This window comes from Phyllostomus hastatus, unplaced genomic scaffold (assembly GCF_019186645.2).
Source record: "Phyllostomus hastatus isolate PE091 unplaced genomic scaffold, TTU_PhHast_1.1 phas_contig_41, whole genome shotgun sequence".
NCBI lineage: Eukaryota > Metazoa > Chordata > Mammalia > Chiroptera > Phyllostomidae > Phyllostomus > Phyllostomus hastatus.
In genome coordinates this window covers 11670656-11686361 of record NW_025333876.1, presented here as the reverse complement: position 1 = coordinate 11686361, position 15706 = coordinate 11670656, and the positions used below count along the sequence as shown (strand labels likewise).

Genomic DNA, 15706 nt, shown 5'->3' with positions numbered 1-15706 from the left:
GGAGGACATATTCAAAATCAGTTTATGTTTTTAATTTTTATGAGGAGTTCAGGAATTTTATGTTTACATTTGGGAGATAAATTTCCTTTCATCTGGGGGTTTATTTAGAACCTATAGTAAGACTGACATTTTGTCTCCAGGGGACCCTTTTCTGACTGCCTGGCCTGGGCTGGACTGTCAAGCCCACACTTAGGCAGAGTGGTAGGTCTGGCTTGGCCCCTGGATAGTCTGCCTTGCCCTGGGCCCATGGCCTGGGTTTGAGAGCCTGGATGTCTGCTGCTTCTGTTTAAATCAGCATGGAAAAAAAATCATAGGTTGAGATAATAGGTTCAGAAGAATGGATTTTAAAAATAATATCTAGAGCAACACAGTACATTTTCATAAGTGCCATTATAATGAGCAAGCTCTCTGGTTCTGAATCTCAAGTCTTCCGTCATTGTGAAGTTCTGGGTGTCGTGATCAGTGCTGGCATTATTATATTGTCAGTCCAAATGTTCATAGACTCCAGAGCTGTGTCTCTCTCCAGCCCAACACTGGTTACTTGTGAAACTTGCAGGGGAACACATGGAATAAGTCATGGAGCCTAGGTTGATGCCTCTCCTCCAAATGTCACATGAGGTCCTTGAGCAACTGTAATTGTACATGTAAAACTCCCCTCTATCTGAATTCCAGACACTAGGGAGAAGAGGCCTTCTGCTTCCAGGGGTCACTCGGCCACTCATGGGCTGAGAGGACCAGCTTCAAGGTGGGCCAAGGGTATAGCCCCATGATTCGTGGCTTCATCTCATACTTATTCTTGGCCTGTTTTCCTTCTGGGAGCTACTGCCTTACATTTGCCTGGCACACCCTCCTCCCACTATAAGGCTGATCTCAAGGGTCATTGTCTGTTGATGGTTTTTCCAGTCCTGTGGCTGGCAGTGGACCTAGTTGTGTCCGTCTCATCCTGGACACTCATACTGTGAGCTCTGACAGTGCAAAGAGAGGCTGGCTTCCTAGGGGTTGGTGTTGCTGAATCTCATGACCTTGCTGAGGAACAAATGTCCTATGTTTCTTTTTTATTTTAAGTATATTTTGTTGATTATACTATTACAGTTGTTCCATTTTTTCCCTTCCCTTTTATCCCCCTCTACTTTATACTCCCCCTCCCTCTATCATTCCCCCCCCACCTTTATTTCATGTCCATGGGTTATATACATAAGTTCTTTGGCTTCTCCATTTTCTATACTATTTTTAACCTTCTCCGATCTATTTTTTTGTGCCTATCAATTATGTTTTGTATTCCCTGTACCTTTTTCCCCATTTGCCCCATCCCTGCTGATAACCCTCCATGTAATCTCCATGTTTTTCTTTTTTAAAGATTTTACTTATTTATTTTTAGAGAGAGGGGAAGAGAAGGAGAAGAAAGGGAGAGAAACATCAGTGTGTGGTTGCCCTTCATATACCCCCTACTGGGAGACATGGCCTAAAACCCAGGCATGTGCCATTGACTGGGAATCGAACCAGCCACCTTTTGGTTTTCAGGCCAGTGCTCAATTCACTGAGCCACACCTGGCTCCACCCCAGCCAGGGCTTTTAATTTTTTTTTTTTTTTAAGATTTATTTATTTTGTTTTAGAAAGAGGGGAAGGAGAGGAGGAAGAGAGGGAGAGAAGCACTGATGTATGAGAGATACAAGGATTGGTTGCCTCTCACATGCCCAACAGGGGATCTGGCCTTCGACCCAGGTGTGTTCCCTGGCTGGGGATTGAACCAGTGACCTTTTGGTTCCCAGACTGGCGCTCCATCCACTGAGCCACACCAACCAACCACACCAGCCAGGACTGTGTGATCTCCATTTCTGTGATTCTGTTCATGTTGTAGTTGTTTGCTTAGGTTTTTTGTTTGTTTGTTTGTTTGTGTTTACTTGATAGTTGTGACTTTATTGTTATTTTACTATTCATAGTTTTGACCTTCATCTACTTCTTAGATAAGTCCCTTTAACATTTCATATAATAAGGCTTAGTGATGTTGAACTCTCTTAACTTGACCTTATCTGGGAAGCACTTCGTGTGTGCCCTTCCATTCTAAATGATAGCTTAGCTGGATAGAGTCATCTAGGTTGTAGGTCATTCATTGCTTTTCATGACTTCTAATACTTCTTTCCAGCCCCTTCTTGCCTGAAAGTTTACTTTTGAGAAATCAGTTGATAGTCTTACAGTAATTCCTTTGTAAGTAACTGTCTCCTTTTGTCTTGCTGCTTTTAAGATTCTCTCCTTATCTTGAATTTTGGGTAATATAATTCTGATGTGTCTTGGTGTGTTTCTCCTTGGATTCAACTTCTTTGGGACTCTCTGTGCTTCCTTGACTTACAAGGAAGCCTAGTAAGTGAGTCTAGTGAGTCTAGTGAGTAAGTGAGTCTAGTTCATTCACCAGATTGTGGAAGTTTTCTTTCCTTATTTGTTCAAATAAGTTTTCATTTTCCTGCTCTTCCTCTTGTTCTGGCATGCCTATGATTTGGATATTGGAACATTTAAAGTTGTCCTGGAGGTTCCTAAGCCTCTCCTCATTGTTTTTAATTCTTGTTTCTTCATTCTGTTCTGGGTGAATGTTAATTTCTTCTCCTAGTCCAAGTCTTTTATTTGAATCCCAGTTTCCTTCCCTTCACTCATGGTTCCCTGTATATTTTTCTTTGTATATTTTCAAATATCTCACTTTGTATGGCTTTCATTTCTTCCTTTATTTTGCGACTGTACTCAATCATGTCTGTAAACATCCTGATTACCATTGTTTTGAACTCTGCATTTGATAGGTTGGCTGTCTCTTTGTTGCTTAGTTCTTAATCTGTTCTTTCATTTGGGCCATATTTCTTTTATCTCAGCTCATCAGTCAAGGGGTGGCGCCTTAGATACTCACCAGGGTGGGGCAATCCTCGTGGCTCTGTTGTGATGTTGAATGTGGGGGAGGGGTTTGAGAAGGAACAATGCCACTTGCTGGGCCCTCAGTTGGCTTTCAGTTACTTCCTCACTACCCACAAGGAAATTGGGCCCTGCTGGTACTGAATCCCGGGTGGGTTGGTTTGTGTACATTCTAGGACCCCATAGGCCCCTCCAGAAGATTGTCCTATGAAGCTGGGAGTTTCTCCCGGCATCACAACCCCCAGATTTTTATAGGTAGAGGTTTTGAGTCTTTATTTCCCTGCACTGGAACCCTTGGTTGCACAGTCTTTCTTTCTCCCCAGTTCCTCCCTTCTTATCCATATGCAAATATGGGACCACCTGGTTGGCCAGCTGCTACCTCGTTATGTGTCCTCTCCACCCTGGCTTCCTGTCTCTGCCCCTCCTACCAGTCTGGATGAATGTTTCTTCAACTCTTTGGTTGTCGGGCTTCCACACAGTTCAATTTTCTGACCCTTCTGGTTGTTTGTTATGGTTTTATATTGGTTGCTATCCTTCTTTTAGTTGTGCAAGGAAGTGAAGCATATCGTTCTATGTCTCCATCTTGGCCGGAAGGCCAATATTTCTTGTTGGATTGAGTTGACTCCCATCTGCCCCCTGGAGCAGAGCAGGAATCATCCTTATCAATATTATCTGCTGCTGCATAACAGCCACTTGTCATCTTATAGCTTCTGTGTCTGGGAACTGAGGAACAGTGTGCCTGGTTCCGGCCCAGGGTCTCTTTTGAGGCTGCATCCCACTGGAACACTTGGTTAGGGCCAGAGTCTGTGCTCCCAGTATAGTACACTGACCTTGGCCTGGGCAGGAGCCTTTGTTCCTGGCCATGAGGGGTTCCATGGACCTGTTCAACATGGTTGCTATCATCTGAGAATAGAGCAACCAAGATGGAATCCACGATGTCTTTTATAACTTAATTTTGCTTGGGATGTGCTGTCACTCTGCCCTTATTCTGTTGGTCACACAGACCAGACCTCTGCAGTGTGGTGAGGACTACAGGGTATGAGTATCAAATGATGGGGGCCATTGGGTACCATCCTGGAGACTGTTGACCATACCATCTCCCAGATGAGACAAGGGGTTTTCTACTCCCCTGGGGTTGGCTGCCGCTCAGGGCTGTGGAGACTAGGGTTCTCTTAGGAGCTTTTCCACCAGATACCACAGACCCTGTACAAGTCAAGGGGTTGGGCCCACTGGGCATCCATGCCTGCAGCCCTGGGAACATCAGTGCCACAAGATGTTTCTTTGCTGCACTTGAATTTAGAAGACAAAATGACCACTAAATGAAGGTTTCCACACTAGTAATGCTGGAGGACTCACCCACCCTGGCAGGGATCTGGCCCAGCCTTTCTGAGAGGACAGAAGTGCTCTGGAAAACTGGCCATCTATAGATGTCCACACTGGCCTAGAAGTCTCCCTGCTCAGCATCTGATTGATACTGTGTATCTCTCAGGTGCATGGGCACCACTCAGCCTTTTGAGTAATGGACTGTCAGTGTGCTGTGTGTTCTGGTCTGAGGGATTGTGTTTCACATCAGGACTTCTTTTCTGTCTTTCAGTTTGATCTGCCTCTGGGTCAATGACAAGGTGCATGAGAGAGGGTTTCTGTGCAGACTACAGTGTGTGGGCACCCCCAAATGGGGCACGTGGATGACGTTAGGTCCCTTTGCCTGCCTGGGGACAAAGATGCTTTCCTATCCATCTCTTGGAAGTGATGCTTCCCTGTTCTTTTTCCTTTCTGAAGAACGGGGAGCTGATTTACGGCTGCAAGGATGCCCGCAGCCCCACGGCTGACTGGAGTGAGTTGGCACATCACCTGAAACCTTTCTTCTTCCCATCCAACGGCCTGGCCAGTGGGCCCCACTGCACGAGGGTTGTGATCCGGGAGCTGGTGCGTGTCATCACACGAGTGCTGCTTAGCGGCTCAGACAAGGGCTGGGCAAGTGCCCTGAGACTGGGGCCAGGGTCGCAGGGCCCATGTGTCTGTGAAGCCAGCCCTTTCAGCAGGAGCCTGCCTCACCAAGGTAGGCTGGCTGGGTGGTTGGGTGTGTGGGCAGAGCCTGGGCACAGCCTGCTGGGGTCCTTCCTGGCCTCACAGAGCTTCTACAGGAGCAACTTGGGCCCTAACAGGGCTCTCCCATCTGGCCTCCCAGTCTCTCAGGCCTAGGTGGGGAGACTCCCTTTCTCATCTCTGATCTGAATTTGTGAATTGCATCACAGGTTTGGGCTGTATGGTTTTCCCTAAAACATTGTCCCACAAGTCTGCATCCTTTGTGGTTTGCTGAGTGCTTTCTCTACATGCCTCTGGTTTATTCTCTCTGCAAACCTGGTGTTGGGTTTCCAGGGCCTGTTTCTTACACGTGGAGAAATGAGGCACTGAAGTTGGAGTCTACAGTACAAGCCCTTTTAGGTAGGGTTGGTCCCAGCAGGCAAAATTTGGCAGACAAGTGTGAGCACAGGCATGTAGAGCTTGTGACTCTGGGCACCTCCTACTAGAGGACCTGTTCCTCATAGATTCAATAGTAGCTAGCTGTGACTTGGTGGCATCTGAGCTTCAAGAAGGTTAATTTGGGGTTTTGTTCTGAGTGTTTATGGGCTCCTTATTTGCCCCTTTGTCACCTGCTAGCAGCTTCACTACATATTCTGGTCTGTGGCATGCAGTGCTATAGCCAGTAACTTACTTTGTGGGGCCAACTAGGAAGACTGAGATTCTTCATTTTTTGTGTTAGGAGCCCTGTGGTGTCTCAGAGACCGCTATGATGGCCACAGGGATGTGATGTAGGAAGACAGCAGCACTGCTCTGTGTGGCTTTTAGGTGTCGTTCTGTGGTCGCCTAAGCACAACAGATCACAACCATCCTCAGTGTGGCACCTCTTTCTGCAAGTAGGCTGAGGATCTGGCCTTCACAGACATGCTCTCACAGATTTGGGGATGTTAACATGACCATTTTAAATTTTGTGCCTTGCGTTATTTAGATTAAGGGTCATCTCTCGAAACTTAGATCTGAGCAGAAGGGTCTGAGAGGGAAGAGAGGCACAGAGCACCTCCCTCTTTGTGCCTGTCCTTGTGTACATGCCAGCAGCCCAGCAATTTCCTGAGACTGTGTGGCCTGTACCTGTGCCTTTATTAGTCCTTGACAGTAACCTCTTGTTTCCCTTGATGTTCTTGGTAGGAAAAAGCAGCCTGGAGCGCTCGGGGTTACCGAAGGGCTGTCTTCTGTATAAAACCCTTCAGGTGCAGATGTTGGACATGCTGGACATTGAAGGTCTCTACCCTCTGTATCGACGGGTTGAGAGGTACCTGGAGGAGTTTCCTGAGCAGAGGTGAGGTTGGGGTCCATGGTGCCCCTGCCCATTCTGGTCCAATGTGGGGCCCCTGAGCATCCCAGAAGGTGAGGTAAGGATGAGGGGAGGTGTTACTCCAATGTGAGGACAACACAGGCCTCTCAGGAGGATGACCAACCCCATCCACCTTTCCCCATTACCCTGAGGTGCCAGTTCCACCTAAGGACTCAGTGCTGTGTTAAGGACCAGGGTCCCTTAGATCAGTAGTCACTGGTCCATTCCTGGAAAAGAAGCAACTCCTGTGAATCTGACAGTTTTGAGTTGGGGCCAGGCCTGCAGGGGGCAGTGCTGCTCCACAGGCAGTAGCCTCTGCGCCCCCGGCAGGCTCTGAGGGCTTCCTCCCTACTCTCCCTTCTCTAGGTTCTCTGACCTGTACACTGTTTGTCACAAACAGGTCATATTTAGCCTCAGCTCCTCAGGTTCTGGTCTTGAGAGTTCTTTTTAAAACGATGCAGCTTCAGGATAAAGTGTAGCATTAGGAAGAGGAGAATCCCTTAGGTGTTCTTTAATACCAAATGTGTGATTACTAAACTGTTAGCAGTCTAAGAAACCATTTTTTGTCAGCTTTGTCATCTTGTTTTTTTGTGCCCTTTCCTTCAGAAAAACATTGCAAATAGACGGGCCTTATGATGAAGCATTTTACCAGAAGCTACTCGATCTTTCCACTGAGGATGATGGGACATTGGCTTTTGCACTGACAAAGGTGGGCAGACCTTTCCAGAAACACACTGTGTGCTCTTTAGGCTCTTAACGTTAACTTGAGGTTTTCCTGAGAAATATTTCTCAGCACCTACCTCTGATGGTTAAAGCAGAAAAATTAGGGATTTGAGAAGGAAGTAGCTAAAGTTTTCCCCAGATGGACTGGGTCTGGTTAGGATTTGTTCAGTTGGCTGCGGTTCCTGCCTCTGGGGCCAACCTTTCTTCACCCCCTTCCTGGGGTCCAGGACCTGGGCCCACCTCTCTGTGCTTCTTTAGGAGAAACCTTAGAACTGGCTTGCACCAACCTTTCCTCCCATGACTCTCACTGGGGGTCCAGGCCCTCACCTGTGGCTGGATGGGAGCTTCCTTCCCCCAGAACTTAGGCCAAGGGGAAGAATCTCTTAGAAAAGAGGTCCAGTCCTGTTCTTTTTGATTCTTTCAAATCAAGGAGTTCAGAAGCTCCATGAAACTGGATAGGAAAGAAGTTATATCTTTTACTAAGCTCTAACTGAAATTCAGCATTTCATTCCATTACGAATTTGGCAACAACCACTGAAGAGTGAACAGGACCCCTGACTGTACCACAAGAAATCATTTCCTTTCCTTTTATACTGCATTTGCTACAGAGGTCTCACAAAAGCTTTGTGGTCATCACTTGAGAAGTTTGGTTATATAGTTCTGTGTAACACATTTGTTTTAAAAAAGTGTGGTATCTGATATGGTCACCTTCTGTTTTTTATTCTCTGAATTTTTTAAAAATGTGAGATTCAGAGAGAGATCCATAGGCTTCACTGGGCTGACAAAGGTGTTGCTAGATGCTGAAATGGTTAAGGTACCATTTTCTTGTAGGGGAGAGGTGATCTGAGTGACCTCTATGTGCCTCTGGGCAGCTGCCCTGGAGCCCTTGGCTTACCTGTCCTGGTACTGATGAAGTATCTATGGTTCCCACTTGTGAAAAGAGTCCTCACGCCCTGACCGGGTTGCTTAGTAGGTTAGAGCATCATCTTGTACACCAAAAGGTTGCAGGTTTGATCCCCAGTCAGAGCCCATACCTAGGCTGCAGGTTCAATCACTGGTTGGGCTGTGTCCCAGAGGCAAGTGGTCTATGTTTTCTCTCACATTGATGTTTCTCTCTCTCTTCCCCTACTGTGTTCCTCTCTCTCAAATCAGTAAACATATCCTCTTTAAAAAAACAAAAAAAAAGGAGTCCTCACTGTTGTCTCTGGCCAAGGAGGTCCTCCCTGAAGGCAGAGCTGTCTTCAAGGTGGGAAGAGATCCAAAAGTGGAGCCTTGGACCCAAATGAAGTGACAGAATCTGCCCTATGTTGTCTGGAACTTGAATACATTGATTTTGGAGTAAATAACACCATTTCTTCTTGTTTCAAGAGAAGAAACAGGACTTTTCTTCCTATTTTATACATTTCTATATTTTTCAAAATTCCTACTAAATAAGCATGGATTGCTTTTTAAAATTATTTCAGTTTTTTAACCTCATATGTAAATATTACCTCATTGTAATAGATTCAATCAATCATTACATAACTAGGATAATGACCTAGGGAACATACCAAATGCTGATGCAGAGAAAATGGGTCACTCATACACTGCTGATGGGATGTTTAGTGGCACCAGCCACTCAGGAAACAGTCTGGCAGCTTTCTACTAAATTGAACAAGCAAAGAGCCTGTAACCCATCTGGGCAGTTCTCACAGAGGATGCAAGACTTCTGCTCACCCAAAACCTTGTGCAGGAATGTTCATTTAGTCCTGTATGGAATAGCTAGAATGTGGACATAAATTGTTAGCGGTTGACCTACATCAGGTTGTCCAGACTGGCACTGCTGAGCAATGAAAAGGAACAAACTCTGGATACATGTTGCACCCTGGGTGAATCTTCAGGGAATTCTGTTGACTGATGAAAGCCAGCCACAAAAGGTCACGCTATGTTTCTGGTTTGGTGACATTTTTGAAATGACAAAGATGTGTCATTGCTGTGGGTTGGGGAGGAGGTAGGAGGGAAGTGAGTGTGATTATAAAAGGTCGACATGAGGGATCCTTGCAGTGATGGAACTGCTCTGTATGTAACTTGACTGTGGTGGCGTATGCACAAACCTACATGTGTGATAAAATACACACACTCATGCACACAGGAGTACATGTAAAACTTTGGAGATTGGGATAAAATTGTGGAGTGTATTGATGTCACTCTCCTGGCTGTGATATTGTATTATACAGTTCTTCAAGATGACACCATTGGGGGAGGCTGGGTAAAGGGCATTCAGGATCTCTGCTTTATTACTTTACAAGTGTATGTGAACTTATAATGATCTCTAAACAGTTTGATGAAAAGATGCAAGCAGTGAATATATTGTGTAAAATGTGGCCATATTCCCGCCCAGGCAATAGATACCCATGGCTAACAGTATGTCAGTATGTTTTTAGAACTTCATATGCATGTGCGCATACACATACTCTCACATCATTCAGGGAATTGTCCACATACATGTTGTTTACCAGTTTGAATTTAAATGTAACACGGCTTGAGGTCTCTCGGTGTTGGAATATAAGGGTCTTCCTCTTTTTGTCTTAAGGAGTTAGGTTCTGGTGGTTAGAATCAAGAGGGCTGCTATGGAGTGGGAAGCTGGGGAGCAGGTTGGGAACATTACTTGGCCACAAACTGTTAAAGTTGTTTCTCAAAGGCTGTTTATCTAATGTACCTCTGATGAAATGAGAAAGGAGGGGATATTATCTTTATTTCCATGCCCAGGAACTTGCAGCCCAGAGTGACTCTTGCTTTCTGTCTGTTGTATAGTATTCTGTAGTGGGAATCAGCAGATTTTATAAAGGGCCAGAGAGTAAATGCTTTAGAGTTTGTAGGCCATCTGGTCTCTGTTGCAGGTATTCAGTTCTGCCATTGTAGCTTAGAAGCAGCCAGAAACAAACATAAATGAGCACAGCTGTGTTCCAGTAAAACTTTATTTACAAAACAGGTGGCAGGCTAGATTTGGCTCCCAGCCCATAGTTTGCTGACCTCTCTGTTCACTTTTGCTTGTTAGCTTTTATTTTCCATTTTTCTTAATTAGTTTGGAAATTACATTGTTTTTGTTATTTTAGTGGTTACTTGTCCAATTTGACCATGCATATTTCAAGTCTAATGCTAAATGATAACTTAATCAACCCCTAAACTTCCAACCCTGGCCACACAAGTAATATAAGGAATTGGGATACTTTAATTCCAGTTATTTCCATTTATTTCTCCCAATACGTGTACTTATTATCTGCACTTCTATTTGTCTTCTTTTTAAAATCACAGTTTGCGATATTATTTTATACAGATGTGTTTAGATTTGTCACGTTTGCCCATATCTTTATCCGACATTCTTGCATCTCAGATCTTTTTTTTTCTTTTTTATAACAGCTTTATTGAAGTATACCTTATATACCATACAATTTTACCTGCTTAAAGTGTACAACTCAGTAGATTTTACTAGATTCACAAATATGCGCAATCATCACCATAGTCAATTTTAGAACATTTTCATCAACTTAGAAGTCCCCTACCTTTAGCTATTATCCCTTTATCTCTATCCCACTCCCCGCTCCCAGGCCTCAGCAACCACTAATCTTTGTCACTATCTGCCTGTTCTAGATATTGCATATAAATGAAATCAATTTGTGGTACTTTATGACTGGCTTCTTTCACTTAGCATAATGTTTTCAAAGTTTATCTGTACTGTAGCTTATATCAATACTTTATGGCTGAATAATATTGCAGTATATACATATACAGAACAAATTTTGTTTATTCATTCATCAGTTGGTGGGTATTAAGTTGTTTTCACCTTTTGGCCACTGTGAATAATGCTGCTATAAATATTTGAGTACAAATTTTTGTGTGGGCATAGGCTTTTACTTTTCTTGGGCACATGCATAGGAATGGAATTTCTGGGTCAAATGGTAACTTACATTCCCACTGGCAGTGTAGGACAGTTCTAATTTTCCACATCTTTGACAATACTTGTTATCTGTTCTTCTGATTTTAGCCATCCTTTTGGGTGTGAAGCAGTATCTCATTGTGGTATCTCACAATGTGGTATCTCACATTTCCCTGAAGACTAAGCAGTTTTTTTGTGTGTGTTTGCTGCCCATTTGTATATCTTCTTTGGAGAACTCTTCAGATCCTTTGCCCACTTTTCAATTATGTTATTTGTCTTGTTGATGAGTTGTAATAGTTCTGTATTTTGTGAATAGTAGCCCTTCAGATATATGATTTGCGAATACTTTCTTCCATCCTTTTAGTTGTCTTTTCACTTTTTGATAATGTCCTTTGATGCAAACATGTTTTTAATTTTGATAAGGTCCAATTTATCTATTGTTATCTTTTAGTTCATGCTTTTGGTTGTCATATCTGAGAAGCCATTGCTAAATCCAAGGTCATGAATATTTTTCCATTTTCTTCTAACATTTTTATAGTTTTAGCTCTTACATTTAGTTTTTTGATCCACTTTAAATTTTTTGTATATGATTTGAAGTAGAGATCCAACATCGTTCTTTGCACGTGGATATCCAGTTGTCACTGTACCATTGGTTGAAGAGACAGTGAATGGTCTTGGCACCCTTGTGTTGCATTGATCTGTTTATACTTATGCCTATATCTTGTCTTGATTTACTCTTGCTTTTTAATAAGTTTTGAAATTGCGAAGTAGAAATTCTCTTTGTTCTTTTTTAAGATTGTTTTGGCTCTTTGGAGTTCCTTATAATTCCATATGAATTTTAGAATCAGCCTGTCAATTTCTACAAAGAGGTCAGCTGAGATTCTGATAGGGATTGTGGTGAATCTGTAGATTGCTCTGGGTAGTATGGCCATCTTTACAATAGTAAGTCTTCCAATTTTTTAACATGAGATGCTTTTCCATTTGGTTAGATCTTCGTTTTTCTTTCAACAATCTCTCACAGTTTTCAGAGCATACACTTTGTACTTTAGCTTATTCCTGAATGTTTTAGTCTGTTTTATGCTGTTGTAAATGGAGTTATTTTCTAAACTGTGTTTTCAGATTGATCATTGTAAGTGTATAGAAGTAAATTTGTTTTTGTATATTGTATTTATTACTTGCAACCTTACTGAATTTATTAGTTCTAATAGTTTTTCAGTGGACTCCTTGCAATTCTTCCCATATAAGATAATCTGTGAATAGAGATAGTTTTATTTCTTCTTTCCAAATTACATGCTTTTTATGTCTTTTTCTTGCATAAGTGCCCTGGCTAGAACCTTTAGTATAGTGTTGAATAGAATTGGCAAGAACAGACATCTCTGATTTGTTCCTGGTCTTACTAGGACAGTGTTCAGTGTTTTGTCATGTATGGTGTTAGCTCTGGGTTTTACATAAATACCCTTTGAAAGGATTGAAAGTAGTTCCCTTTTCTTCCTAATTTGTTGAGTGCGTTTATCATGAAAGGACATTGGCTTTTGTTGAACATCTTTTCTGCATCAATTGAGATTATCATGTGGTTTTTGTTTTTTATTCTTTAGATAAGGTATATTACATTAATTCGTTCTTGGATATTATAGCCAACCTTGCATTCCTGGGATAAATCCCACCTGGTCATGCATATAATCTTCCTCGTATGTTGCTGGATGCAGTTTGTTATTATTTCCTTGAGGATTTATAAGAGATATTAATCTGTAGTTTTTATTTTTTATGATGTCTTTTTTTGTTTTTAGCATCAGGTAGTACTGGCCTTATCAAATGAGTTGGGAAGTGATCCAGACACTTTTATATTTGGAAGAGTTTGAGAAGGGGTGATAATTAATCTTCTTTAAGTATTTGATAGAATATTCATTAGTGAATTCACTAGTGAAGCCATCTAAGTTTGGGCTTTTCTTTGTAGGTAGTGTTTTGATGTCCAACTAAATATAGTTATTGTTGGTTTAATCGTATTATTTCTTCTTGAGTCAGTTTTTTTTTTTTTTTTAGGAATTTGTCTATTTCATCTAAGTTGTCTAATTTATTGGCCTAAAATTGTTTCTAGTTCTTTTCTTCTTGAAGTAGAAAGTCTGTCCAAAAGGTTTCCAACCAAGTAATGTGAAAAATCAAGACATTTATTGAAGAAGATGCAAGATACAAGGAACATTGCACATAGGACAATGATGCCTCAGTTCCCTTCAAAGTAGGTACCCTGGAACCTCACACAGTTCTCCCAAACACCATCAGCTGCCCCATCTTATTTTCCTGAATCTCATTGACGGTCTAAAATTTCTTCCCTTTTAAAGGTGATGTTAGTTTTGGGAAAAGCCAGAAGTTACAGGGTGCCAAATCTGGGCTGTAGGGGGCTGAGTCACCTGGGTGATTTGACGTTTCACCAAAAAGCTATGCATGAGATGTGATGCATGAGTGGACGTGTTGTCATGATGAAGCTGCCAATCACCAGTTGCTATAATGTTTTGTTAGGTCTTGCGATCAAGGGTTATGCCTGGCATAAAATATTTCAGTAGTGTCTGATTATTTTCTTTTTTCTGGAAGAGGTGAGGTAAAACTTAAACATTATTTTTTCCTCAAGTATTTTGCAGAAACACAGGTGAAATCATCTGGGCCTATAGTTGACTTTGTAGGGAAATTTTCAGTTCTAATCTCAATTTCAGATTTTCTCTTTTGTCAGTTTTGGTAAGTTATATTTTCTAGAAATCTTTGTTTTAGCTAAAATTTTCAAAATTTTGGCATATCAATTTTTTGTAACATTCTCTTTGAATATTTTATAGCATCTGAAGAAAATATACTTTTATTCCTGATGTATGGTATTTGTCTTCTAAATACATCCCACCAAGAGTTTATCAGTTTTATTTTGAAAAAACTAATTTCTGTTCCTTTCATGCTGTATGATTTTCCATTTCTTTAGTTTCTGGTCTTATTTCCTTTTTAAAAGTTTCTTTGGATGATTTGTTCTTTCTATAACTTCTTCCAGATAAATGCTTACCTAATTAAGTTTAGGCTGACTTTTTTCTAAACTAATATAGTTAAAGCTATATACAGGGTAGGCAAAAGTAGGTCTACAATTGGAAAATAGTGCTATAATTAAATAATACAAGAATAAACTCTATTTTGTGTATTTAAAACTGTAAATCTACTTTTGCCCACCCCTGTATTTTTCTGTAAACATGACTTTAGTTGTATTGCACAAGCAGGATTTTCAATGTCATTCAGTAAAAATAGTCTGACTGGTATCAAGATTCTCCTTTGACCCTTGGAAGTGGTTTAGAAGACAAATTAATGCCAAACATGGGGATTCTAATTATCTTTTTCACATTGATTACTAGCAAAATTCCATTATAGTTGGAGAATATATTCTATATGGTCCTTTGAAATTTGTTGAAATTGGCTTTTTATACTTTGAAATTTGTTGTGACTTGCTTTATTCTTTTTTTTTAAAATGCTTCTGTGTATACTTGAAAAGAAGTTGTCTTCTTAAATTGTTGGATACAGTGTTGTATTTGCCCATTAATTAGTTTGCCAAATTATGTTGTTCAGATTGTGTATAACCTTACTGATTTTACTGTTTTGCCTGTTCCCTAAGGAGGATGTTTTGAAACTTTGCATAATAATTATGGATTTTTTTGTTTATTTATTTTGAGGCTTTATTTTTAGGTGCTTTACATTTTGAATTGTTACATCTTCCTGGTAAATTGCATTTCTCATTTTCAAGTGTCATTTGTCATTTTCTATATCTTTATCTCCAGTAGTACTTGCTTAAAATTTCCTTTGTCTTATATTTGTGTAACTTCTCTAGATGCTTTTGGTTAAAACTTGCACCTGTGTATTTTTTTTTCTATTCTTTCATTTTTAATCTTTCTTTGTATTTATGATATGGTTTGCTTGTCTATCCATTCTGACATCATGTCTTTATCAATTAATGGGAGTTATTCTTGGGTTTAAATCTTTTAATTTTTTCCCTCTTGTTTTAGGTTTCTTTTTCTCTCTTGTCTTTTGGGTTGATTTTTTTTTTTAATCATGCCGTTTCCCTACTGTTTTTTTGGAAGTTAATGAGTGTTTTATTCTAGTGATTGCAGCAAGCAATAGACTTATTAAGGTCTAGTATATAGTTTCTTTATTCTCTTCTTGACAATGCAAAGTTCTTAGAGCACATTTTACTATTACTAACTTATGTTGCTATTGTTGCTATGTATGTCTTATACTGTCAGTGTCCATTTACCCACATATTTTCTCTTGCATTGCCCTTCATGCTGCCCTGCATTTCTGAGCTTATATCTGGAATCATTTTGGTTTCTTTGATGAATAAAGAATACCATTTCATATTCCCATAGTGTAGGTCTGCTGGTGATTTGTTCTTAGTTCCTGTTTGATGATATATATTAAGTCATTTTTAAATCTGTGGCTTGATGTCTTTTCTCAGTTTTGGAATATTTTTGGCCTTAAGTTTTCCAAATTTTGTTTCTACCATACCTTCTCTTCTTCCAATTACATGGATATTAAACACTTTCTCTTTTATCTCTGTCTCATGCCCTTTCCTCAATATTTTCCAGCTGTTTTCCTTTCCATGCTTCATTATGGATATATGTATAAATATATGTACATACTTATCTTCCAGTTTAGTGAGTCTCTTCAGTATTTTCTCATATGCCATTAAAGTTATCTGTTGAATTCTTAACAAAATCATTAAAAAATTTTTCTGTCGCAGTTGATATATACATTATATTAGTTTCAGGTGTATGCCCCAGTGATT

General features: G+C 40.8%; 1 protein-coding gene across 4 annotated transcripts in view; it reads left to right on the top strand.

The window, feature by feature from the left end:
- The window catches only part of LOC123822769 (inositol-pentakisphosphate 2-kinase), a 109920-nt gene that overhangs the window by 87050 nt on the left and 7164 nt on the right, over nt 1-15706 (top strand). For all 4 annotated transcript variants that reach the window (XM_045844920.1, XM_045844919.1, XM_045844918.1 and 1 more), the window contains 3 exons: nt 4673-4952; nt 6101-6251; nt 6873-6975. In XM_045844920.1, the coding sequence (XP_045700876.1) occupies nt 4673-4952; nt 6101-6251; nt 6873-6975 (534 nt within the window). The remainder of the gene's footprint in view (nt 1-4672; nt 4953-6100; nt 6252-6872; nt 6976-15706) is intronic.